Raw genomic sequence first — 26,833 nt, 5'->3', positions numbered from 1 at the left:
CTGGAGGAGAATATGGCTACTTGCAGCTTTCCTTTATATCATAGGTTGGGTACATTTCTCAGCCCAAGGGCTGTGTATCCTCTTGGCCAGCCTTCTGGAGGCTGCATGCCTTCCCCACATGCAAATCACATGCATACCCCACATACCATACCCACAATCTTATATGTGCATCATTTTAACTTTATTGAAGCCTTATTTTTTTGCAGGGGGTATTGGAGAGGGAGGGAAGGTTCTTCTTTGGTTGCACTCTCTGGGAAGAGTGCCCTCTACATACCACTTTTCGACAAAAATAGACTTTTAATTGCTCCAATAGAAGGCATTTTTGAAGCTTGATTGTGAAGTGTGGAGGGCTGCATCACACATGGAGGGAAAAGTCCCTGAATAAAGCCATTTTACACATAATTGCAGTGGGAAAGGGACAGAGTGAGGTGGGGGCAATGCAGGCAGGATCCAGAGGCCCTATGAGTCACATCTGGGCCAATGTTTCTATACCCCTGCTTAGTATGTACATATTAAAATGTATTATTATTATTCAGATAACATTGTGAATGGATTAATCTTAAATTTAGTGCACATATATCATTTTCTAGACTGTGTTGTCACTATTTTAAAACAGTTAAGAAATCTGTAATAATTTTCACTATGAGGCCGGGGTTAAGAACATAAGAAGAGCCTGCTGGATCAGACAAAATAATAGCCAACATCCAGTTCTCATGGTGGCCAACCAGATGCTCATGAGGAGCCTGCAAGCAGAATGTGAGCACAATAGCACTCTGCTGACCTCTTGATAGACTTATATTCCATGAATTTGTCTAATCATCCTCTAAAGCCATCTAAATTGACCACCACTTATGAGAATGATTTCTATATGATTTTTTCTATGCACTGTGTTGTATGTCCTGAATCTTCCAACATTAAGAATTGTTGGATGTGCCCGAGTTCTAGTGTTATGAGAGAGAGAGAAATCCCCCCCATCTACTTTCTCCACTCCTCTATCATGTTTGCTTATACTTGTCTTTTATCTGAACCAAAAAGCCCCAAGTAACCTTTCCTCATATTAGAGTTGCTCCATCTCCTTCATCAATTTGGTAGCCCTTTTCACAAACTTTCTCAGCTCTACTACAGCCTTTTTAAGATGAGGTGACCAGAACTGGTACACATCATTCCAACTGTGATCACACCAAGGATTTGTATAATGGCATTACAATATTGGCAATTTTATTTTCAATACTTTTCCTAATGATCCCTAGCACGGCTGCCTCACACTGGGTCAGTATTGTCCACTATGATGCCAAGGTCTCATTCCTCGTCAGTCACTGGTAGCTCATATCCCATTGCCATATATGTAAAAATACGGTCCCAATGTGTACCATTTTAAACTTGCTCATAATGAACTGCATTTGCTATTTCACTGCCTATTTACTCACTGCAGAGAGATCCTCTTGGAGCTCTTCACTGTCCCTTTTTGTTTTAACCACCCTGAACAATTTGGCAATTTTAAAATAAAACCATTTATATTAAGTGTCACAAATAAAAGGAAACCTGAGTTTAATTATCTTTTCATATTGAATCCATGAAAATATCTTTTCATATTGAATCCATGACCATCTGTCTAACACATTTCAGTTTAACAACCTCTTTTCTATGTAAAAGGAGAAACCAGGGATAAAAATGGCACTTTTGAGAACAAACATTATAAATATGATACTCAGGGCATGTATTGTGCAAATTACAAATATTTTGACTCTGCTAGCCAAGCAGCAACTTCTTTTTATCTCATGAAGGAAATTCTTCTGCCCAGTAACTGCCAAGCATTGCTTTTAGAAAGTTGTCAGTCTTTGAATAAGTGATCTTTCATGGTGCCTTTGGATATGTACAGAGAACCAAACAGAAATCCTTAATTTCACAGTTGCTCTCCTGTCTCTAGATAGATAATAAACCTCTAGTTTTATTTTGAATATCATCCTAGGCAGTATAAAGTTTCTATTTACTTGTAAACCAATAAATTTTAATTGTTTATAATAAACAATTACTATCTTGTTATAAAATAAATGAAATACAACTTCTCTATAGGACATTAGGGCAGTATGAAGCAGCCCTTTCTTTATTTAATCAGATACAGTTAAGTGTTGGTGCTCAACTATTGGCCTTCATTTAGGAATGAGGCTTCAGGTGCAGCTGCTTCCAGAATCTAAAAGTTCAAATTTACCTTTGAAAATTCTTAAAACAGATTACAAATACTATGTATTGGTCAACATAAAACTGGAATGAGACAATTTTATAGAAAAATAATTTCAGAACCAAAGTAAAGGAAACCCCCCCACACACACACACACACTTGTAACAATGAGTGGTGCTGTTATGAATGAGTAATACTTTGATCTACATTTTGTTATTCCAGGGAAGAGGTAAATGACAAATTACGAGACATGCCGGATGGAACATTCCTGGTGCGGGATGCATCAACAAAGAAACAAGGAGACTATACACTGACATTGCGGTAAATAATTTTGTCTTTGCCCTCTCTATTGTCCTGCACAAATTGTAGGTAGTACCTGCTGATAAATTTGTCTAGGTGTTTGTAGCTAGTGTAAATACAAGCACCATGTTTTCATTATCTTGGAACTTTGTTTACATTTTCTGCTAGGCTATACAAAAAGAACGCAGAATGAACAGCTTTATGTTGCATCAAATAATTTGCAATCTGTAGTGGACTTTGGCATCATGAGAATTATTAGCCTTTTCTGTTTAAAACCAATTTTGTGTTTAGGGGTAGCTCTCCTTATATTTGGGGCTACAATTCCCATCTCCCCGACCATTGGCTATGCTGGTTGGGGCTGCTGGGAATTTGTAGTTCACAACATCTGGAGGCACCATGTTGGCTACTCTAGTTCTAGCTTTTTTGACAATAGAGAGGCTTCCGTCTGTGAAGGTAGAATAGAGTGGGCAAGGGTAATGTGGATCTTGCACAGCTTCAGGATCTTGCACAGCTCTTTGTTGAACCCGACAACTTCTCTGTAGCTCTTCACATTTTTTTCTTGTTCTCTCCTCTCCTGTCCCCAGTTCTTGCTAAAAGAAACTTGAGTATTTCAATTCTGAAGGCAGCATAAAATAAGCAAACTAAGGATCTCAACCCCTCTTTTTGAGGAATCTGTCTTTCCTTTGCAGGACATTTGGAATGTCTTAGTACAAAGTGTATATAGCCTTCCCCATATGCTGTAATTTCACCAATGGCTAAAAGATGGGAAAGGGAGGGATGGAGAATCTCAACCCTTTCCCCAGTTCGTCTCCCTTTACTTCTCTCATAAAGCCACCCATCACTTAAGACTGTTGCTTCTGCCATGTCAAATCTTAATCCTCCTCCCAAAGTTAATATAGGTAGAAGTAAGGAACACTTTCCACTTATCCCAAACTGGAAGGATTAAAAACGTTGTCCTGCTTGTACTTGCCTCCTAATTAGATGGGAGATGGGATATCATAAACTTCCTCTCCCCAACAAGCCTAGTCTTGCTTTCTGATGGAATTCTTAATGGCTGTGTATGTTTGGTATTGGGAGTGATAGGTAGGTTTTAGCTTCCCTACAATGTTGTCCCCAAACATAGTGCTTTATTTTTCTCAGCAGAAATTAATGGCATTTATCATTAAGTAAATGTAGGCTGCCTCTTTTTATTAATACATATTTCTGCTGTGAAAATGTCTATGGAGGGAGTGCACGAGCCCAAGGCTTGTTCCTGGACACATTCTGCATAGAAACTTAGGGTAAATGGTGACCACATTGCACAAATGCAAAAGTTTGGTTTAATGATGTGTGAATGAGCCCAAGTAATGCATTCAGCTCACATACTTATGCATAGTCTGGAGACTATGAGTTTCATTTCACTTACAGGGAATCTTCACTGGTTATAACATTTGAATTGGGTAACCTGGCTTAAAAGAAATTCTGCTTAGTTTTACAAGTCAGCTTTGTAACACATGTTTTTACTTAAAGGTGGCTGATTATGGAATTTACCAGAGTTAGTTTTATATCAGGATTCTGGGTTTAAACATAACAAGCCAGGACTCCCTGAAAGTGAATGTAAACACTGCTGAAGTCTTCCCTCAACTTCATAGGGGGGATGTGGGGCCCAGCATTTCACTCCAGCTCATTCACATAGTACTAACCATGATTTAGTGTTAAGTACCAACATTGTAATTCTTGAACTTCCTTTGGAGAAATTCTAATTAATCCTTTTACAAATTAGTGAAGCCTGTGACAACTACAGTTAAGATGTTTTTTGACTGAATATTACTCTCAAATTACAGTATTGCATGGGATGCTACAAAGTCAACAACGTGTAGTGCAGAGTAACTATGCAGGAGTTTGTTTGACTTTTTGGTTTAGCATGCTTATAGTATGCAATATGAATGCACATAATGACATGCTTGTTTTTTTAATTCTCTCTATTGCAGGAAGGGTGGCAACAATAAATTGATAAAAATTTATCACCGGGATGGAAAATACGGTTTTTCTGATCCACTGACATTCAATTCTGTTGTGGAACTGATTAACCACTATCACCATGAGTCTCTTGCCCAGTATAACCCTAAACTAGATGTGAAACTTATGTATCCTGTATCCAGATACCAGCAGGTGAGATTTTCAAAGAACCCTGTATTACCATTTGTATTACCGTTAAATGTGTGTTTAATAAAAAAAATTTTTTTGTAAAGACATGGTTTTGTATAAGAACACGTAACATTCATCACTATATTAGGAAGTAGCTGGTCCCTAATTTGGCATACTCTCCTTTAAATTCCTGCTTGTCGTAGTCTCTCATTGGCTGTATAAGCTATATGTACATAAAACTTTTGATCTTGCAAGAGAAATGAAGATGAACTGATTCTCTGCTTTTTAGTAAATCTGGAACTTTGCCTGCTGTTTTTTTCTGTCATTATTGGTATCTCTTCCAAACTATAAAGTTTACAAAGGCAAAATAGTATAAATATTTTTTTTGTAGAAGAAACATTCGAGTATTGAAAGCCTACCATGCTCTCTAAAAGAAATATTGCTGATTAAGCAAGTGCTTGCTCAAATAAAAGGTCCCAAAACTAATTTGTTAATTCTACAATCTCAAACATTTATACGTATTTCCTGAGTAACAGGAATAGCCAGTGTTCAGAAGTTAAGGATAACGTCTTGGTAAATGTATAGAGAGGCTTTGTTGTTCAGGCTAAGACTGTCTTGTGTTTCTATAAGGGTAGTTCTCCAGATAGGTCAGCACTTGAATGTCTTTCATAGAAAAGTATACTTATTTTCTTTTTTATGTATGCAGGATCAGTTGGTAAAAGAAGATAATATTGATGCTGTGGGCAAAAAGCTTCAGGAGTACCACACCCAGTATCAAGAGAAAAGTAAGGAATATGACAGACTATATGAAGAATACACCAGAACATCACAGGTGTGTTGTTGCATTGTGTTCTCATGGTTACTTGGGCCTGAACTAGAGTTTAACAGCAAATATACAATCTCCAATCCAAATTGGGGGGAACAGTGTTTGATCTGTGCTCTTTTGCTCACAGTACTGAGAAACCTGGTGTTGGAGCCAGCCTGGAGCAAAAGCAGCTAGGAGGAGAGGTTGCACAGATAAAGTAGCTGGGAGGAAAGCTAAAGACACATACACACTTCCCACCTACTTTTTATCCCCTGCATTGTATGTTAAGAGGCCAGCATTGTATGTTAAGAGGCCAGCATAGGAAAAGGAATCTGCTCCCACCTAACATATAGCTAGAGCAATGTCCTGCAGAAGGGAATTGTTACAGATTTTGAATGAATGGCATTCTTGAGTGTATAGTCTTGGATGCCAAGCTATCAGGAAGATCATGCTCTGCTGTGGAACATTTCAGCACAGCATCATGAATCTGCTAAGTGGTAGTCTAGCAGAGAAATTGTGTGGGGGGGGGGACACCTCCAGTCTTTAAACAGTACAGCTTACCTCCTAACAAAATTTTCCATGAAAGCAAAGCATTTTGCGCTAACAGAAACAGAGTTCAAACTTGATGGAAAGTGTTTGCACTGAGAAACTGGGTAATATTCTGAGTAAAGAACTGTTTGTGTAAGCCATTATGCTGGTGTGCATTGCACAATAATTTGTGCAAGACTGGCTTGATTCTTTACGCTGACACTTTGAGGAGCCAGTCTGTCTCATAGTTACTGCTTCTAAAGCTGTGCTCACAAATGATTATTTCATCAAATGAACTGCACACTGTGCATTGGCTAATATATATATTTTTAATTAAACTAAAATATTAAATCAAATAGTATTGCAAACAAATGAGCCTGCAAACTAACAGGAAAAAACTGAAATGCACCCTAGAAAGTCTTTGAGGCATGTATCCCATCACCATTGACAAGAGTTGGCATGGTGTGTAAGAATATTTGATTCATCTCTTTGGAATATATTTTGAATGTACTGGGTCTCTGTGTTTGTTTTTTCTAACATCAGCACAAAGAGTTATATAAATTATGGACCTTGGTGTTTGTATGAAATTATTCTAAGATGATGTAAATACACTGTGTAAGGCTTATGCTACCACAGAATATTTCTTTCCGAGTCTCTGCCTTTGCAGTCATTACTGAAACACTGTAACCTCAAGGTCTTGTTGCATTTAATGGGTCTCAGGATCCAAGTCTGTGACTTGTATAAACTGCTTTGGCTAGCTAGGAATTATGTCTGAAGCCATGGTTATGCAGATTCAGAGCAACAAAAAAGGACATGTGAATAGAGGTCACTCGCAAAATCACCACAAGTCTCCCCTTCATACCTATAAATATACTTGCATGTGTGTAACTTTGCACTTGAAATCCATCCATGAGTGCTCTCAGGTACTGTATTAGATAGAGTAGATGGTTTGTATAAATGAGGCCCTGGCTTCAATCCTGACACTGTAGCTGATCACCTGGATTGGAGCTAATTTCTCCCAATTCTGTATACTCAGAGTTGTAATCATGTTGTTGCACTCCCGGTTCCCATCAGCCCCTAGCCATCATAGCCAGTCCACAGGAGTGATGGGAACTGGATAGCCACAGGGTCCCTATCTATGTCCCCAATTCTTTTTAACATCTGTATGAAGCCTTTCGGAGTGGGCATTAAGGAATTTGGAGCAAAGTGCTATGCTGATAACACACACCACTGTTTTTATGTAACATCTGACGGAGTGGCTGTGCAGGCTGGACCAGTATCCGTCTGCAGTGGTAGGTTGGATAGCAGCAGATAAACTGAGTTTAAACTCTGACAAGTCATAGATCTTGTGGGTGAATGGTCCCCATGTCTTGGATATAGGTCAGTTACATGTCCTGAATGGGGTTGCACCTCCTCTGAAAGAGCAGGTATATTATCTGGAAGTGCTCCTGTATCCATCTTTGTCACTTAAGGTATAGGTGGCCTTGGAGGCTAGAAGTGTCTTCTACCAGCTTCAGTTAGTAAGATACCTATGACTTTTCCTGGACCAAGATGGCCACTCTACTAACCTCAAGGCTGCATTCCTGCAACACACACTCTCTGGGGCTTCCCTGGGGCTTATTGTGGATCTTAATATGATTTAATGTGGAAATTGTTAATTAGGTTGTGTACTTTTTGATGAGTTTTAGATATTGTTAATGGCTATTTTTGTTATATTTGTAATTACACAATTCTTTTCAAGTTGTAAGCTACCTTAAGCATGGTTTTATCTATGGAAAGGTGGCATAAGAAAAAAATGATGTGTGTATATGCCCTAGAGGTGCACTTAGTTTGTATTAGAAACTGCACTTTTAGTGTTGCAGCTCTAGCTCTTTAGAATCTGTTATTAATATTGCACTTAATTTATTAATTGCCTTTTAAACCACCATCTCAGGGTAATTTACACATAACATAATTAAAAACAGTTAAAAACACAAAGTAAAAAAATACATTTAAAACAAGATTAAAACCCTAACATGTAGAGACTCATGATAAAGACTTGTGTATACAACTGGGAAAGCTTGTTGGAACAAAAATGTCTTCAACTGTTTGCAGATTGTGGGCACCTGTCATATCTCAGTAGAAATGCTATTCCACAGAACAGGGGCAGCCACACTAAAAGCTCTTCTCTGAGTTACTGCATAGTGGGCTTCTGAGATGCTGAAACTTGCAGGACCCTCCCCCAGACAACAGCAATCTGCTGGGTGTGTTTGGTATAAGACAGTCTCTCAAGTAACCTGCCAGAATTAGACAGGTGCCTTGTGTCATACTGTGTAGGCATGTATTGAAGACATTTTTGTTTAAGGCGTTCCCTGAGGTGTGTAACCAGTCATTTATGAAACAATTGCATATCTTTAGAGTTTGTTGAAATGATATTGTTCTTAGAACTTGGGTTGTTTTGTTTTGTAAACTGCTTTAATAGCTTTATTTTGTGAAATGCTCAGTAAAGTTGTATGACAACAACATGGTCACTTTTTTCTCAAGGTGAAAGAAGGCAAAGCAGGTGTATCTGACTAACCAGAGGGTCTTGTAGATTAGATACTTTAAATTGGTAATTCACTCAGTGTTTGAATTATATACTTTTCAATACTGAATCAAATCATATAGACCTATAAATTATCTGCTTTGATTTATGTAATAATAATAATCAAATAGTTCTACAGCTTTGTGCTTCTGGCGAGTAATGATGATTTTTGAAATTGGTTTCTCTGTGCAGGAAATTCAAATGAAGAGAACAGCAATAGAAGCTTTTAATGAAACAATTAAAATATTTGAAGAGCAGTGTCACACCCAAGAGCGATATAGCAAAGAATACATTGAACGATTCAGAAGAGAAGGAAATGAGAAGGAAATTGAACGGTAGGTCTGCCCAAATGCCACTTTCTCCCATTGACCTCCACTATTTAGTTACATAACTACTGTGGATCAGACACCTTTGTTGTAAGCAATTTCCGCACTGTATGAAATTTACAAGGAAACTGACTGCATGTTACCTGATGTTCTGTTGAATTTAGATAGCAACTTTTTCCATGTTTAAAATTTAGTAAATCATGGATTGAGATGAAATTACTCGAGAAGCACAATCCCAAACAGGATGAAGAGCTCCAGATCAACTTCTTCTGAAAAAGGAATGACAGAATGTTAATACAGCTGGAAAAGGTTTAGGAAAGGGCAGCTACCTAAATGGAAATCTGGTTGATCACTGTTGGAGACAGTTTGCTAGACTTAGGAGGCTATTCTTAAGAGTGTTCTTAACAGCATAGATTCTCAATTAAATAATTTGTTAGATAATGAAACAACATGAACAATAGTGTGGATGCTTTTTCTAATAACTGTGAAAAGTATTCATGTGAGGTATCTTATCCAGGCAAAATGACTTCTGAAGTTCAAATGGTAGTAGTTGGGCAGCTTGTAATAAACAATAGGGTAACTTATCTTCATTTTTAAAATTAATTTAAATCTTTATTCTCCTTAACAAAGCCTCCAATACAGCTTACAGTGCAATTTTCAGAAGTGTTTTCATAATAAAAACAACAAATGGAATAAAAAAACAACCTAGCAATATTATATTAAACCAGCAGAATCTACACAGGAAAGGCAAATTAAAAACCGTCATGCCCAAATAAAGCAGACTCTGCAGCACACCCTCCCTGTTTTATTCAGCAACCTCTCTGCCAATATGTAAAAGGTCCTGTCTGCTGTGGCCACCTACTTTATCTCTGAAGAAGGAGACAGATGCAGCAGAGTATCAGTGGAAGATCATAAGATGCATAAGATGCAGCTAGGATCATATCTGATGCATGTGGTCTCTTACTTTTGAGACTGCTCAAACTTTTCCATTTTTTCTTCAGTTAAGCTCAGATCAAGAATCATGTTCTGTTAGCATAATTTTAGTCATGAAAGTCTTCGTCCAAATAATATTTAGATAATAGAGAAGAAGAAGTGGTATTGTCCATGTGCTTTTGCTAGAATGTTCTGTTCTACAGCTTACAACTGCTATTCCAAGGTAAACTTTCTGCACCTGTGGTTTAGTGCTTAAGTTGTAAAAGGATCAGGAAGCTCTTGTGTAGATACACTTTTAGTCTGAAATGAATGAATGAAGCCAATGTCTTCCACAGTGCCTAATACAGTCACTATGTACTATTTAGTTGTAGATGAGTGGTTATTTTTGTGTGTAACTTTTACCCTTTAAAAACTAGTCACTTCTTTACAGCATTGCAATGAATTATGAAAAATTAAAATCACGTCTGGGTGAAATCCATGATAGTAAGCTGCAACTGGAACAGGATTTGAAGAAGCAAGCTCTAGACAACCGGGAAACTGACAAGAAAATGAACAGTATCAAACCTGATCTTATGCAGCTGCGCAAAATCAGAGATCAGTACCTTGTGTAAGTAATAGCCGGTCTGTGAGTCTCCAGTATTCTGGTTAGGGTCATTCACAGAATTAGCAATTTTGTTGGTGTCATTTTAGAAGTAAATAGAGTGGCCCTGAGCTAGATTAAGACCCTGGTGGGGGTAGGAGCTTTAACCCCTCCACTTGTGTCCCTACTCTGGTACAGATGCAGATCAGGTCCACTGTACTTATTCACTTATTTGTTTTATTTATAACCTGCCTTTCATCCCAAAGGTTTTCTAGGACAGTACAAAAACTAGTCAATAAATATACTCAACAACCATAAAATCATTAAAATGCATAAGCATCATAAAACAGTCAATGGCTAAAAATAAAAGTCCTTCATGTTTGATATGACATATATGTCTTAACTTGGCATTTGAGAATAGATAACATGGGGGACAACAGCATCTCCAACGGGAGCGAGTTCCATATTCAGGGTGCCCAAACAAAGAAGGTCCTGCTTCTTAAAACTGACTTCAGCTACTGTTGGAGCTACAAGCAGGCTTTAAAGCACAGATGGGGGATATGTTCTTTCAATTTACTTACAAAAAACATTCACACAATTCCTATTAATTGTGTGAATGGTGTCTCATCTAATTTGGCCCAAATATATTAATGGAAAGGAAGCTGAGCACTTAACATGAAAGGATGTTAACAGTTGGTTAGCCTTTTCAGCACTCATGTAATAAGTGCTTGGCTTAATAATAACTAATCCATAGCATGTCTTGTATGGAACATTTCTGGTTCCAGCTGAATTTTCTTGTTAGCTTTGAAGTGAAATAGAGCCTATACTGAATCCACACTGGGTGTACCAAGTCAGCAGATAACTAACCAGCGCCCTCGTAGATAAGCTGCTTTTCTGAGCATTAACTGCTTACCCACTAAATGGAATTGGGATATCCAGTGAGCAAATCCCGTATCTTGCTAGGAGGGGGAAGGAAGGGATGTGAGTGAAAATCTTACATAGAGGAGGTCAATTTTCCAAAAGGCTCAAAATGTTGTACAATGTGCAGCCATATGCAGTAAGTACAACTAACTGTATATGCCTTTTCTAATTCAGGTTTTGATATATTCCTTCAGTAACGACACTGCTATAGGAAGACCAATTATGGCCTCAGAATGTTATGAATTGTTAAGTGTCCTTTTTGTAGATTATATTAACTATTAGACCGTATTACAGTATATTGTCTCTCATTGGCAGCTGGCTTAATCATAAAGGAGTGAGGCAGAAACGAATAAACGACTGGCTTGGAATAAAAAACGAAAATATTGAGTAAGTGTTTTTGTACAACCACTCTGAATTTTGCAATATGGATGATTAAAGTGCATAGAAATAGTGCATGACAGGAGTGTGTAGCTCTGTGTTGGAGTACATGCATGTGGCTGTCATACGACCATGTACACTTTTTCTTAATCATGTGACAATATCTGGTCATGCATATAGATTTTCAGATAACACCAAGGGATTTTTTCTCATAGTGGTGTACAGTTCCAGAAGAATCATTCAGAAAAAAAATAACTCTATCCATCCCTCTAACATATTTACTACTAGTGATATATAACTAGTACAAATTAATTTTTTAAAATCTTAGTATCTGTTATCTTGCATGGATGAAATGTAAGCATCTGAGACAATGAAAGTGTTTTCTTGTGCACCATAAAACTACTGCTGATTTCTCCAGGGCTTGGTCCCATATACATAGGAATTAACAGTGATAAAAATAATGTGAGTTAGGCCTCTGTTGTTGTTTGCATGAATTGCTTCATGCAAGAACAAGTAATCCTAATACAGAAATTATTCCTGCATTAAGGAAATAAGATTTGTTGTCTCTTCCTAGTACATACTTTACAAATGAGGAGGATGAAAATCTGCCACATTATGATGAAACATCTTGGTTTGTGGGAGATATCAATCGCATCCAAGCAGAAGATTTGCTTTGTGGGAAACCTGATGGAGCATTTTTAATTCGAGAAAGTAGCAAGAAAGGCTGTTATGCTTGTTCTGTGGTGTAAGTAGTGATTCCCTGGATTTCTTTTAGGCCAAGTCCTCTATGTGCATTAACAGGGGAGTCAGCCACATTAGACTAATAAATTTGGTGGGACTTGCATCAAAATAACCCTGTATAGAATTTGGCTGCATAACTTGGATAGCTTTTTGCCTTATATTTTCTTAATTAAAAATGGGTTTAACACAAACTGTGGAGAATGCAACATAAAGATAACTAAATGCTTACTTGGTTAGCTTTCTACCTTATTTACTTGAGTCTAACATGCCATTGAATCTAATGCGCACCTCAATTTTCGCAGTGTAATTTGCCCCCAAAAAGTGAGCATTAGATTTGAGTAAACATGGTAAATTAAATGGCACAGCACAACCAGTACTAAGAGAACCAGACCTCAGTCCCATAATCTATATACTGTTTGTGACTCTTTTGCATTTGCATTCTTTGCCTAATCCTCTTGACAAAAGTATTCTAAAGTGTTTTTAAGCTTTCAGTGTCATCATTATATACACTCAAGAAAAATACTGAGTGCCTTGATTTGCCCATGTGAACAGCTACTTAGAGCCTACTCTTCTGGTTTGCTATTGCTTCCAAATCATGCAGCCAGATCTTGCTCAGAAATGCACTATTTTAGTAAAAAAAATTGGGATCTCTTCATAGATACAATAGTGCAAAGGACTGGTGTCTTCACATCTGCAATTAAAATAGCTTTGGTAGCAGGAGTGAGAGAAATTTAATTCAGTCTCTGTTCATCATTAGTCATTTAGATGGGTCAGTGGTCTCTTAAAAGATGAAGACATTTCTTAGCATTTAGATTATAACATGGCATATTAGTTTAACCAGTCCTCCCCAACCTGGTGCCCTCTGGTTGTTTGGATTAGTATAGGAACTTAGGAAGCTGTCTTATACTCCATCTATCTCAGTATTGTCTGTTGGCAGTAGCTTTCCAAGATTTCAGACAGGGTTCTCTCCCAGCCCTACCTGAAAGTGCCAGGGATCAAACCTGGGACCTTCCACATACAAACACAAGAGCAGCCTGCTGGATTGGCCAATGGCCCATCTAGTTCATCACCCTATTCTTACAGATACCAAAGCAGGACAAAGCAGCAACAGAACTCTCCCTGGTATTTATGGGGATACTGTGTCTCCAACCTTGGTGGTAGAACACAGCCATTGTGGTTAGTGTCTAATTCTTTTTTAAAGCCCTCTAGGTTAGTGGTTATCACTACTACTTGTGGAGCAAATTCCATAGTTTAACTATGCACTATGTGAATAACTTTCTTTTGACTGTTCTAATCTTCCAACAGACGCTCTACCACTGAGCTAATTGCCTTTCCACACCTCCATTCAGCTCCACCCAACATGGCCAATGGTCAGGGATGATTGGAGTTACATCTAGAGGGCACCATGTTGTGGAAATAATGTGTTGGGAATTGTCCACAATCATATCTTTTGTCAATAATGTTAGTGCAGTCAGTAAGTTAAATTGTTTAGTATCTTCCTGCTCTTGTGACATAAGCAAAACAAGTTTCTACAAGAGCTAGAGGATGTACATTTCCCTAGATTATGGGTAATTTGTAGTTCTTGAAATGCTTCGCAGGTTGGGCATTTATTCTGCTTACATGTGTGATAGAATTATATGTGCTTTAGTACTGAATGAATGTTTGCCCTATGTATTCTGGTCCAATGAGCCCCTTAGTATATATAAGGATCTGCCCAGGAACAGTACTGGAACCTTAAATGCCATTTACCTGAACTGCTTTAATTTTTTTTAAATGGATTTACTGAAAGTTAAGTCCAAAAGCAGGTTCTCTGGCAAAAAAATTATTTATTGTAAATATGTTATATATTGTATAAAGTTAAGCTCTAGAGGGTTTGGAAGATGATATTCAGGTAGAATAGGAACCTCTGTCACAACCTGAAAGGCTTTTTAAAAAAGCCTTCACTGCACCGTGACAAGCATTCATGAGACAGCAAGCCATTCTAAACATGAAAATCATTACAGGAATACTGTTGTATCCAAGGTTCCTTGATGTTTATCATGACTTTTCAGTATCTCACTTGTTGTAATCCTTCTAAATTACTATCATGTTAATTTTTAATTTTCTATTTTTTTAACAGAGCTGATGGTGAAGTTAAACACTGTGTGATTTACAGCACTCCAAGAGGTTATGGGTTTGCAGAGCCATATAACCTTTATACTACCCTAAAAGAATTAGTCCTTCATTACCAGCATACCTCCCTTGTCCAACACAATGACTCCCTCAATGTCCGGCTCGCTTATCCTGTCAACGCACAGATGCCCTCCCTCTGTAGATAAATTCTAGGAGGGTGGAGTATAGGTGAAGTGTTAGTTCTCGGATTTCTTTTCTACAGTTTTTACTAAAACCCAGAGGGCATTCTTTCTCCTTAAGACTGCTTGTTTTGCACAAGAAATGATTTGATGAATGTGAATTGGAGACCTAGCAGCAACAAAATAATAGCTTTGGGGTTGGTGCCCTGGTGCTACCTGAAGATCAGCTGTGTTTTTATATAAGGAGACTCTCTCATTTTTCCTATAAGGAACAAGTTATCTCTTTAAAGATGCATACAGAAAGAACTAAAAGCAAAACTTTTGCCAGGCACCATCAGCGGAACTTCTACTTGGATTTTGTTTTTCTGAGGTATTAGTAATGTCTTTCAGTCTTAAGCTCCAGGAAAATGTAGGGAAAGTCTCTACTCCAGAAACTTCCCTGTTAATTTTAGCAGCTTGGCTGCAAGTCAGACAAACTTACACATGAGGGCTCATCTTGATGTAGCATGGTATTTGGTGAGAGGAGACCAAAGGAATTATGGGGAGAGTTTCAGGTTCTTATTTAAAAGAATATCCTCAAGGAAATATTGCTTTATATTTTACCAACATAGCAAAACTTTGGTTTCAATAGTACTTACCGGTCTTCAAATAAAAGAAACCAAATTGAACCCACCAAAACTACTTTCATTGCTGGATTTTGGGGGGGGGGGGTAGATTGCATTTGCAATCACACTTGCCAAAACTTGAAGAGAGAAATATAAAAGCTAAAAAGTCTTCTGTTGTTTTGAAAACTAACCTGTTCTGATGTAACTGCACCACTTCCCCCTTTATTATTTTCAAAATGTGGTTCCTTTCTTCCAAGGATGTCAGAATTTGTTTTTAAAAGATACTAAGCTTTGGAATGTTAAGCAGAATGAAGCTGGCACCTGGCATGTTTATAAGATGCTAAACAATGAATTTTCTGTTTTAAAAACATTTGTTGTTGTTGTTTTTAAAAAAACTTTAGAAGTGCAATGGATTGCTTCTCAATGGCTTGCTAAACCAAAAAGAAAAACAAAACAAAAAACCCCTATGGGTGCAGTCTATATACTGTTGAAACTGGCTACAAAACTGTGTTTATAATGCATTTGGATTGCACCCTAAATCATGAAATCCATTGTACAGGTTGTATAACCTTAGAATTCATTGCTGGCTTACCATAAGACAAATATTTGGGTAGCTGAATTCAATGGGACTAGTAAAGATATAAAGTGGTAGAATCTATCAGTATGTAAACAGCTTTGCTTGGTCATCTGCCATCAGATTCATCTGGATTATATGTAACATCAAATAATGAAATTATAGCAAATAGTGAGAACTGGATCCACTAGACTGTGAGAATTTGTGCTCTGACAATGCTGTATTTACCTTTTTTTGTCACTACATGTATGCCCTTGTTGATTTATTGTAATTTCTAAAGATTATATTTGAGCTAGAACACTTGCTTACACAACAAGGACAAATCGGTAGATTCAGCATGAAGTCTTTCCTTTTTCTGTGTAGTATTTGAAGTGCATGCCAGGGAGTTGGGACATTTGGATCTTTTCTGGCTCCAACCTACCTTCAGTGCCACCTTGAACTCCCAGACTGTTAGATTCTAATGTTTACACAAAGCAGAATGCACTATAAGGGAGCTTAGAAGTATTATGCAGAATATGAAATTGCTGAACAGGAAAATGATAAAATTTGAGCACTAATCAGCAACTGGAGGGGCTAAACTAGATTGCTTGACATGTCCCAAAAGCACTTCTGTTTTGCACTAATCTACTGCCACTTAAGCTAAGTAAGTGCTGGCTAACCAGCTGGAACATGATCTTCTAAAAATGGAACCATGGTTGTAAAAAACAAACAAACCCATCCTGTAGTCTTTAAATTTGTGAGACAATAGTTAATAACTTAATGTGCCACCATCTCTTCAGTCCCTCTCTTCCCAGGCCTGTCCACTCCCACATCCTCTTTAGCCAGCAGCAATATGCTACTTTTATTAAGCGTGGCACTGGATTCCGCCACTTTTCAGAGTCATCAGGTTGAGACTTTATACCTCCTCTGGAAGCCTAACCAGCTTGCACATTCTAATTTGGTACCTACACATTGCTTAATACTACTCTGTCATTAAATCTAGCCTAGACCACAGAGGCTTGTTCTGACTTACTCAGAATCAGTGGAATGTTTTCCCATAACTACCAATTATAAATCTTCACATTTTAATGTTATAACCAAACAATGAGCTAATTGGCAATTTAGGCCATACCACACAGCTTCCACTGTTTTGCATTTACTTCATTTGGGTTTGCCCCTATGAAGTCACTGAGTCCAGTGCTAGTCTGTCTCAGAAAGACCCACTGAAATTAAATGAACCCAAGTTTGTCATGTCCATTGACTTCAGTGGGTCTACTCCTAAGTAGGACTAACATGGCCCTGGGGATACAATCCTTTGGCTTCTGTTACTGCATTCAGAGTATCAGTAAATTCATATGCTTCCTTTAGATTCATTTTTTAAAAATTTACAATTAACTTTATGTGTACTTCATCTCACAAGGTGCTTTGATTTACTTCCCTTTAAATTGGCACATTCTGACACATTTAGATTAGAATTTTGAGGAAAGTAAACATATATACATGGCTTCCTTTTGGCTTATAAATAACAGCCAGCTGGTGTTCACATGCTTGCAATGCCTCTCACATTGAACATGGACTGGATGGACTTTGCAAGTGAAAAATCATTTTGCAGTTTACAAATGAAAGTTTGTAGAAGAAATGTTCTTCTACCACCATTCAGCTTCCATCAACATTTCTTGATTTAATGTTCTCATGCCTAATTTTTCAAACAGGTAGCTGACCTCAAGTGGCAGCATTCCAAATTCTCATACTTCACCTTTGTTAAGATCAGCCCCCTAGCATAACTTGCTGTCTTTCTACAAGTGCACTAGAGAATAGCAAAATGGAAGATGAGAAGAGCTGAATGTGTGGGTTTTTTTAAGCCAATGAGCTAGGCTTGTTTTAGTAGAACATTTTTTTAGAACATTTTTTTTATCTGCTAGATGTTATACTGATTTCAATGACCCAACTATGTAAATGTTTTTTTGTTAAGCAGTAAACTGGTTGGGTAGAAAGGCTCTTAATATGCAGCTTATCTGAAGTGCTTTAGTGGGGAAGATTCAATATTTTCCTTTCTCACAAGTAGAAAACTGCATATTTTTCTGTAGCTGTTGCAGTAGCTGCAATGCACAATAGATCAGCCAAGATTGAAAAGTAATTGAACTGCTAGTACTTCTGAGGCTAATTTCTTTGCCAGTCACATATCATAAGAACAAATACAGCACTGTTAAGGAGGAATTTTGGGAAGAATTCATAAGGAGGTTACAACATAGTATTTCCTCTGTACCTATGTTGTACAAAGCAGTATCTTGAATATCCTACTTATGAATGTAGGAATAAATCCAGCCGCACTGGGTTACTTTTCTAATCTGTGAGCTAGATTGATTTTATGTGCACATTGGAGCTGCTTGGTTACCTTTCACTAAACAACAATTCTTTGCTCAACAAGTCACTTTTAAAACTTGGGAGAGTTCAGAAATTATACCTGATGTGGTGTGTGGTGTTGTTAGCCGGATACAAACTTTGAAAAGCTCCCGTAGTTAAAATGTAGAGCTGGTGATGCAATTCTTAGGATCATGGCCTAAAATGAAAAGGAGCAGGGGATCAGCCAACACAAGCAACATAAAACAATCATACAACCCAAATTTAAGTTTATATCTACCTCCAGCCACTCAATTCACTTATAAATTAGTATGCATAATCTCTTTAATTCCAGTACTCCCCCCCCCCCCCAATAACTGTAGGTTTTTGGTTTTCCCATACATAAGCACAGTTCTCATATTTTATTTTATTTTCATCCAAACCCCCGGTCTGCACAAGCTCAGGAATAGGGATAGCAGCAATTCTTCAGTCTTTCTTAAGATCAGGCACACAATAGACTGTAGAAGCCAACCTGGACACAGGTAGGACACATATTAAGGGCTTGAGGTGGTTTGGTTCTGTAATTATGTTGTCACTTGGAAAGCCACGACAATATGTACAGTGACTTAATGGGTTCTCTTCACATAGCAATTTTCCTGTTTGGCTATCATATTTCCAAGTCTACAAAAGCCCCCTCTTTGGTACTTGAACAATATTTGTTTGAATGTGTAGTTTTTTGGTTTTGGTTTAATTCACACTAACAGGGAATAAAAATCTGAAGTGGTAACATGTATTGTGTGTATGCAGATGTAAGACAATTTTTGTGAGATGACAGAGTATAAATGCAGATCTGGGCATAATGTATGCTCAAGGTTTCTCTTCTACCCATTTTTATCTTTTTAATGTGAATTCATAAATATATACTTCATGACTTGAAAAGTTTCAATATGCTCATGAAGTAAAGATTTACATCCAGTTTGTTTCACCCTTTAAAATACTTGCACTTAAAAGCAGCCAGACCTGGAGTTTTAACTTATTGAAACTCCGTTTTCTGATATGCAGCAATTGTACTTTTAGACATGAACTCTGTTCCAACCCCCCCCCCCCAAAAAAAAATAAGAATTACTTTATTTCCTGAAAATGATAATTTTCCAGAATTGAGGTGTTTTAAGGCATTTTGAGATAGGAAGCACATCTTAAAAGAAATGGAATAAGGATGTGTCCGAGGGCTGGCATCAGCAGTGGACATGGTCAGGTACATCTTGGGACCCATACCCAGGCAGCTGACCCATAACCAGTCTCCAACTGCTGCACTTCTCTTTCTCAGTGACACCTCACCACATGACTCTTCCCTGCCTGCTTAGGAGACTCAGAGATGTGAGGATGTTCACTGCACCACAGTCTCATGACTCCCCTTAAGTCAGGAGAGCTATTCCCTGTCACCCTTGCTTCATCCAAGTTGACAGGGAAAGTCACACAGGCAACGGAGGCAATACCTGTCATTGAATCCACACACTTGCACTAACCAAGGCAGTGCTATCCATCCTAACCTGCCCTAGTAGTTCTTTCTCCTTGCTAGCTGTAGATGTATTGACCAACCCTGGCCTCTCCTTCCTGTCCATGAGACACTGCACCCCACATTCTTTTTCCTGAAGCCCACAACCTGCTCTTACACCTCACCCCACCCCCCAGTAAAGAGATGTGGGAAGAGGCATTTTGCTTCTGCTGCTTGCCATCATAAGATGGCAGTTGCCTAAAAGCTAAATGCTGTTTTTAAGCCAAATTGTACAAACAGTTGCAATGTTTCTACACGCCAAGATGGCTCTGGGTGTGGTGGTTGAAGCTTTTTCCCCTGTGCCATCTTCATGAGCTAAATCACCATTCTGAAGCTATTTGGTGTGTTATGGGAAACACATACAACTGGGGGCTGCCTGTGTTTTCTCCCCAGCCCCTTGGGGCAGATATTAAATATGAGGGATGATTTATTTTCAGCAAGGAGAAGAGTTAAAAACCCACTGTCCCTCAAGCACTATTCTTCTGGTATGATTGGGCTATAAATAATACACAGGATCTCTCAACATCCTATCTACTCTCAGCCCTGAGCTAAGAGCTTTGCTTGGCTGGAGTATGTTTTGAATGAACACTGAATAACAAATAGTGGAAGTTTAGCAAATCAGTCTAACTTTTCTAGGTTTCAAGCACTAGCATTTTTGGCTGGCTCCATAATTTTAATGCAGACCTTTATACTATACACTATTCTTCAGCAACATCCCTTACTCCTGTCTTATCGCTCATGGAGGTTGAGTATTGCATATAGCAATGGCTCATAGTTAAAAGTTTATTCTGTTTCACACTGCTTAGTATTTTACCTATAACCATTGAGAGCCTTGCACTTTTCTCCAGTCAGCCCCTCGGGACACTTTTTTATTTTCAGACAGGCATTTGCAGTGTGTAAAGAAAAGCTATTTAAAGACATTTTCAAGGGTCAACATGCTTTCTCCTCCCTCATCATAGGCCTAGTATGTTCAGTGGTGTTGCACCCTTGTATGCCACCTAGCTGTGTGTTGTCTTTCTTGGAGTGTAGAGTGTTCGGTATTTGCAGTGACTGACTACAAAGAAATTTAACTCAACCTGTTAATTTTTGCCAGTTTACAGCACCATGGGATTGTACTGGTCTGCAACGTGTGTGTGTGTGTGTGTGTGTACTGTATGTATATAGATATATGGAAAATAAATTCACATACATATATCTAATATGCATTGGTCATAACTAGCCCTGGCCCTCTGAAACTCCAAATTCACAATTTTCACTTGCTTTACCCACCTCACAATCTGAAAGTTTGGATCATTTTGTTCTCTCCTCCCCCCCCCCAAAAAAAAAAGTGGGGTTCCTCACTAATACTCTCAATGTGCTTTTAAATTTCCGATTTTTTAAAAGTGTTTTCCTTATTTGCTTCAAGATAAAGCATTGTAGTTTATTCAAAGCAAAGTGGTTGCATTTTATATAAACCCCATTTCCTTTTGAGAGACGGTAACAGTTGCAGTTCTTAAATATGGGAAAACCCCATCTAGAACTAATGTGCAAAGGAGAATAATAGCATTAATCACTGTGTATGGACTCATTTTACAAATACATGTAACAATGAGTAGATAGCTTCATTTTGTATTGAGGTATGCCAGGACTGTGCACTCCTTCTGTACATCCCGCACATGAACACTACATTCTTGAAATCCATTTTGGTTTTTCTTTTAAGGGATGCTATTTGTCAAAGGTTGCTTCTCATGGAGCAAAGGGGATTGTTTTTGTTTTGTTATTTTTTAAATATAAATTCCAGCATGTAACTTGAGTAGTCTTGTTGGTATGTAAAACCTGTTCTTCTGTCATTTTATGGTGTAGTCAAATTCATGTAGTTTAACTTTAAAAAAGAAACTGCTTCATGAGGAAAACAATTGTATGTTAGTCATATTGTAGTTTCTAGATAAATAATGCAACATTGTACTTGTCACCAAATGTGCTATGATCTTACTGTATGTTTCTATTTTTTAAAATAGGTGGTTGAGCTTTGGAATCCCAGACACTAAGCATTCTGGCCTACTTTGCTTTAGAATAAAAATGCAATAAAAGATTGCAATAAAGCACATTTACATGTAATGTTTTAGAAGGATGTACTGACCGCTGTTTCTAATAAATTGAGAAATACAGCCTAGCTGGTATGATGTGGTGATAAAAATGTGTTTACTCTGTTTTGAAATTTTAAATACAAGATCAAATAAATATTGGAGGCTCGCTTGTCAAAATATTGCTGAAATTCCCAACTATTACTTTAAAATCCCAGGTGGAAAATTATTTCAGTTCATCATAAACTGTTAGTGAACACTGATTTACATCACTCAGTGATCTCATTTTCAGTTACAGCCACTGGACCTAGTGTGTTCCATTCAGACTTTGGTCAGAAGAATGCATCTTTTAAATGTCATTCATAACTGATTGCTTTGCTGCTTACATTCTGAAGCAGGGACAGACAATATGCTGACTGAGAGCAGATTCTAAGCCAGCAGTAGACTGGGCCAGAGCCAAAAGTAGCTATGGCCAACCTATTCTCTCTTTCTTCCTGTCGCGGCCAATCAAGCTGGTAAGAAAGGGACTCACTGCTCTTGCTTTTCAAATTATGCCAAGGGGCACAAGCCCATTCATTCAATAGGGTTAGGGTATTAAGCATGAACAAAATGATCTACATGCATACCTCACTTTATTGCACTTCACAGATATTGCTCCTGTGGGTGTAGTTGCAGGCAGCCTAGCTGCTTCCAGGAGAAGGAAGGCGCCCACTGCCCCTCTTCCTGCCACAGGAGTGGAGCTGGCTAGGAACCAAGTTTTTCTCCTCCCACCCCTGCAGCCAGAGGGGACATGGCTTAACAGTATAGTATAAACAGACCACTGTATAGTATAAGCATAACATTTACATGCACTGGGAAACCAAGAAAAAAATGTGTGACTCACTTTATTGCAATATTTGCTTTATTGTGGTATTCTGGAACCAAACCTACAATATCTCTGAGGGATGCCTGTAGTATTCTTGATTTTAATGGGTGCGAATTGCACCTACAGCATTGGGGGAGGGAGAATTTGAGATGGAAGAACTGCCAGATCCAGAGTCTGACCTGGCTTGTGCCTTTAGGGCAAAGGAGGGTGGGCATAATAAGACCTAAAATTTTTTAAAATAAAGAAGTACACCACTTCCCAGGGCCACTGCACTCCCCTCCCCCCCAATTCTGACAGTGCTTTAGATCCTGTGAATCCCAACACATCCCAATTCACACACACACCCCCCCGAAAACACACTTTTTGTCCTCCCATTGAAGCATACAGAGTGAAAGCTTCTGAGGGCAGACCTGCAGAGAGGGAGATTGCAACATTCTACCATCCCTGGGGACATAAGACTACCCTTAAAAGGTGCAAATCCTTAAACTGATTTTTCTGTTCAGTACAACTAAGTACTAATTTTTGATGCAATTTATAATGGGGCAAATCCTGAGTTCATGCTACTTGCATTCAGTAGTGTATCTATCCCTATTTTTGCAGATAGTAACTACCAAAATAGAAAACGTGGCAGGGGCATAGGAATGGGCCAGAGGTATCTGCTGCAGCTTGGCAGTACTGAGCTAGATAAACTATTGCTACAAGGTACTGCTGACATTTTTATTTTCTTCTTTACTTTTAAAAAGACCCCATTTAACAAGACAACTGTCATCTTAGGGAACATAATGTATTATTTACGGTCTCGATGTGAGTCTGCCCATTTTTATAGCTGGAGAAAGAAGAGCCAGCATCAATTGGAGCTTCTCTAAGAACCTGAGTGTGTCACTGATTTGACTTTTTAGGGTGAAGAATTATTTTATGTTTACAAATTAGGGTCTCATCCAGACCAAAGCCTAATGTGGATTTGAAGCTGCTTGTGCCTCTCTATCTTTTTGCAGCTTCCACACAATGTCCTCATCCAAGTGGCAACCCACACCGTCTCCTGCTAAAGTCTGATTTTCCTGTTCTCTGGATAATCCAGTATAAAATCATGTGTTACTTGACTGTGAACGAACTAAAGCACATTATATGAGCAGGTTTATGCACATGTGTGATGACGTTTTGCTGGGTGCAGGAAAGGAAAAGGGGAGGAATGGAAGGTTCAGCTTTTCATTCCAGCAGCTCTCAGTCTTGCCTGATATGAAGCAACACACATTTTTTAAAAATGTTTTTACTGCTCTTTTGTGCAAATCTGTTATTTTGGAAAACTTGTATTTCAAAACAAAAATGTTGAAAGCTGAACAAATATCCACATGAAAGGATGTGACAACAACACAAAAAATCAACCACTGGCCACGAGTGTGGACAGGAAACATCCAGGTACATTTTAGAAGCATAAAACTGAATATGCTTGTGTGGCTGAAGGGACACAAACACAAGGAAACAACAAAACATACATGGAAATGCGTATCTACACATTCATGTCCTAGTTTAGACACAACCGAGGTTGCCTTCCAAACTTAAACAGAGGTTTCCACATTCTGGTTTTGGTTGAAGTCGTGGTAATAAAGCAAGGTATGCCTGTAAGTCATTTGTGCATGCTTAATACCCTATTGGGACACGGGTGGGTTAAACCACTGAGCCTAGGACTTGCTGATCAGAAGGACAGCGGTTTGAATCCCCTCGATGGGGTGAGCTCCCGTTGCTCAGTCCCTGCTCCTGCCAACCTAGCAGTTTGAAAGCACGTCAAAGTGCAAGTAGTTAAATAGGTACCGCTCCAGCGGGAAGGTAAATGGCGTTTCCGTGTGCTGCTCTGGTTCACCAGAAGTGGCTTAGTCATGCTGGCCATATGACCTGGAAGCTGTACGTCGGCTCCCTCGGCTAATAAAGCGAGATGAGCGCCGCAACCCCAGAGTCGGTCACGACTGGACCTAATGGTCAGGGGTCCCCTTTACCCTTTTTAATACCCTATTGCCTTAATACTTCTCTGTGGAACTTACACTCAGTTCATTTCTGAGCATGCACATTTTTTTCTTCTCCAGTGGCAAGTAGATCTTGTCAGGAGGTGTTGTGACTGCATGAGTAAAGTTCCAGAACTAGGCCCTCACCATTAGTTCCTGTTTCGGGAGACCACTGGACGAGTGGTTTTCAGACAATTCAAATGAAATCATCAAAATTTATTCTTTCCTTTCCTTTCCTTTCCTTTAACTGCAACACAGTCCACACTGACCATGCTTTCTAAAGGACATAATGCCACAAAAATTTCACAAGTGAAAACTGTCAACAGTTTTTCTTCAAATTACCCTTAACTTAGTTTTCCATTTCTACAATAGCAGTCTCTGACATGTTTGCTTCTGAAGTGTCCAAAATTTGAAGCAGTATACTTCTGTATGCCTAAGATTTTGGATGACCATCTAATCTGACTGTCTTGTTCAAACGATGCTTTATTAGTTTTCTTTAAACTCTCCCCCTAAGGAAAAACATTCAAAAATACTATGCAGCTGCCAAAGATTTAGCCTCTGGCATTAAAGCAGCTGCAAAAACCTCTACAACATTTGAACTGTGGGTAGCACATAAAGATCTGCTTTAATATTTCAACCTATAACACATTTATGAATACCTGACACGTTTGCTTTATCATCATATAACACTTGGCCTTCGTGCTCCCAAATATACAAAAACCTCATCCTGAACCTTGATCTGGTCTGAGCCACAAACACCTCTATGGCCCCACTCCTCTTGTTGTTTTAGGCTAGTTCTCCCAGTTTCCCTTGCTCACAGCCACAAAGTGTTGAAGAACTGCAGTATATTTCTGGGTCACTAGTATGGGAGGGAGAAGGGGGAATATGTTAGTGTATGTAGCATTACACTTTCATAGGAGGAGAAATCAATGTGTAGCCCTTCAGATGCTTTGGACTACAACTCCCATCTGGCCATGCCAACACGGCTAATACTCAAGAGATGGTAGGAGTTGGGAATTCACAACACGCAGAGGGCACCATGTTGACTCTCCCTGCTTTACAGAAACATGAGATTGTAGGAGTGTAGCTCAATATACGTATGGAAGGGTCTTCCTTCTCCCATATAAGCTCACAGGAAGCTGCTTATCCCAGTAGTGATTATACATCCATCAAGCCCAGCATACTTTACGCTGAAAAGCAGAAGCTCTCTCTGGGGTCTTGGGCAAAGGTTCTTCCTTTATTAGCTATCCTTTTAAGTGGAACTACCAAGGATTGTATCTTGGACTCTTTGAATGCAAAGCATGTGCTCTGCCACTAAGCTATGGTCTCTCTAGTTCCAAGAACCCAGGCCCTAAGATCCCCAATGATGGTTCTGCTGCAGATTCTGGGAGTTGTGGCTATGCAGTGTTATGAGTTTGGGGGAGGGGCAGACTCACCATAATCTGCGGATTCAGTAAAGAGCTAGAATTTGAGCAAAGTCATAAATTCATTAAGTAAGCAATGTACCAAGTAAGCAATTTGGCTAGTTAAAACTAAGTCAAGCACTGTTAAATACAGTTTAGGAACACAAACCCAGGCAGCTTCACATAGCTAGCTAGCAATAAGCCATGTCGTTAGCATGACAACATGTGTTGATGGCCTATCCAGGAGGAATCCTTGGGCCTGGACAGACAGAAATTGCCAAGATGGTGGGGTAAGAGAGAGGGGGGTGACAGGAAGAGAGTGATTTTTATCAAGGTGTGCTGGGAAGAATGGGGAGAACAAAGGGAGAACCATCTTAGCAGGCAGGCTGAGGGGAGGCTGGGAGAGATGCCTTGGGCTCCAGTGCTGCACTTCTGTGGGGAGCAAGTCCCTCCTGAGATGACCATGCTGCAAGATCTGGACTAACAAGACAAACAATATGCAAAACACTAAGAATAACATATAAAGCAGACAGTATCCTAAACAGCTCTATCTTCCTTGTCCAAAAGCCCAACTACTGCCAGAAGTAATCTTTCGAGAGAGAACTCTGCATAAATGCTGCTGGCCTCCAATGCAGCTGCAAGGGCACTGGAAACTTCCGTTTCCTGTTTTTTATCAACTACAGTTCAGTGGTAAACACAAACCCAGATAAAATGTGGTTTGTCTTTATACTATGGTTTAGGCCTCTTGTTAAACCTTTTCTTCTGTTGAGGTCTGCATTA

At 38.8% G+C, this 26,833-nt stretch overlaps 1 protein-coding gene across 5 annotated transcripts in view; it reads left to right on the top strand.

The window, feature by feature from the left end:
- Positions 1 to 21,038, top strand: part of LOC307218218 (phosphatidylinositol 3-kinase regulatory subunit gamma) — a 240,605-nt gene extending 219,567 nt beyond the window's left edge. For 3 of the 5 annotated variants that reach the window (XM_079980305.1, XM_079980306.1, XM_079980308.1), the window contains 8 exons: positions 2,402 to 2,500; positions 4,450 to 4,630; positions 5,313 to 5,438; positions 8,695 to 8,837; positions 10,192 to 10,368; positions 11,578 to 11,649; positions 12,215 to 12,385; positions 14,501 to 21,038. In XM_079980305.1, coding sequence (XP_079836431.1) covers positions 2,402 to 2,500; positions 4,450 to 4,630; positions 5,313 to 5,438; positions 8,695 to 8,837; positions 10,192 to 10,368; positions 11,578 to 11,649; positions 12,215 to 12,385; positions 14,501 to 14,699 — 1,168 coding nt within the window. In that variant the 3' untranslated portion in view covers positions 14,700 to 21,038. The remainder of the gene's footprint in view (positions 1 to 2,401; positions 2,501 to 4,449; positions 4,631 to 5,312; positions 5,439 to 8,694; positions 8,838 to 10,191; positions 10,369 to 11,577; positions 11,650 to 12,214; positions 12,386 to 14,500) is intronic. The other 2 variants (XM_079980307.1, XM_079980309.1) reach the window with 1 other exon arrangement.
- The last annotated feature ends 5,795 nt before the right edge of the window (positions 21,039 to 26,833 follow it).

Source organism: Podarcis cretensis, assembly GCF_951804945.1.
Source record: "Podarcis cretensis genome assembly, chromosome: 6".
In the NCBI taxonomy this organism is placed as follows: Eukaryota; Metazoa; Chordata; class Lepidosauria; order Squamata; family Lacertidae; genus Podarcis; species Podarcis cretensis.
The sequence above is the reverse complement of the archived record's forward strand: the minus strand, read 5'-3'. Positions and strand labels throughout refer to the sequence as shown.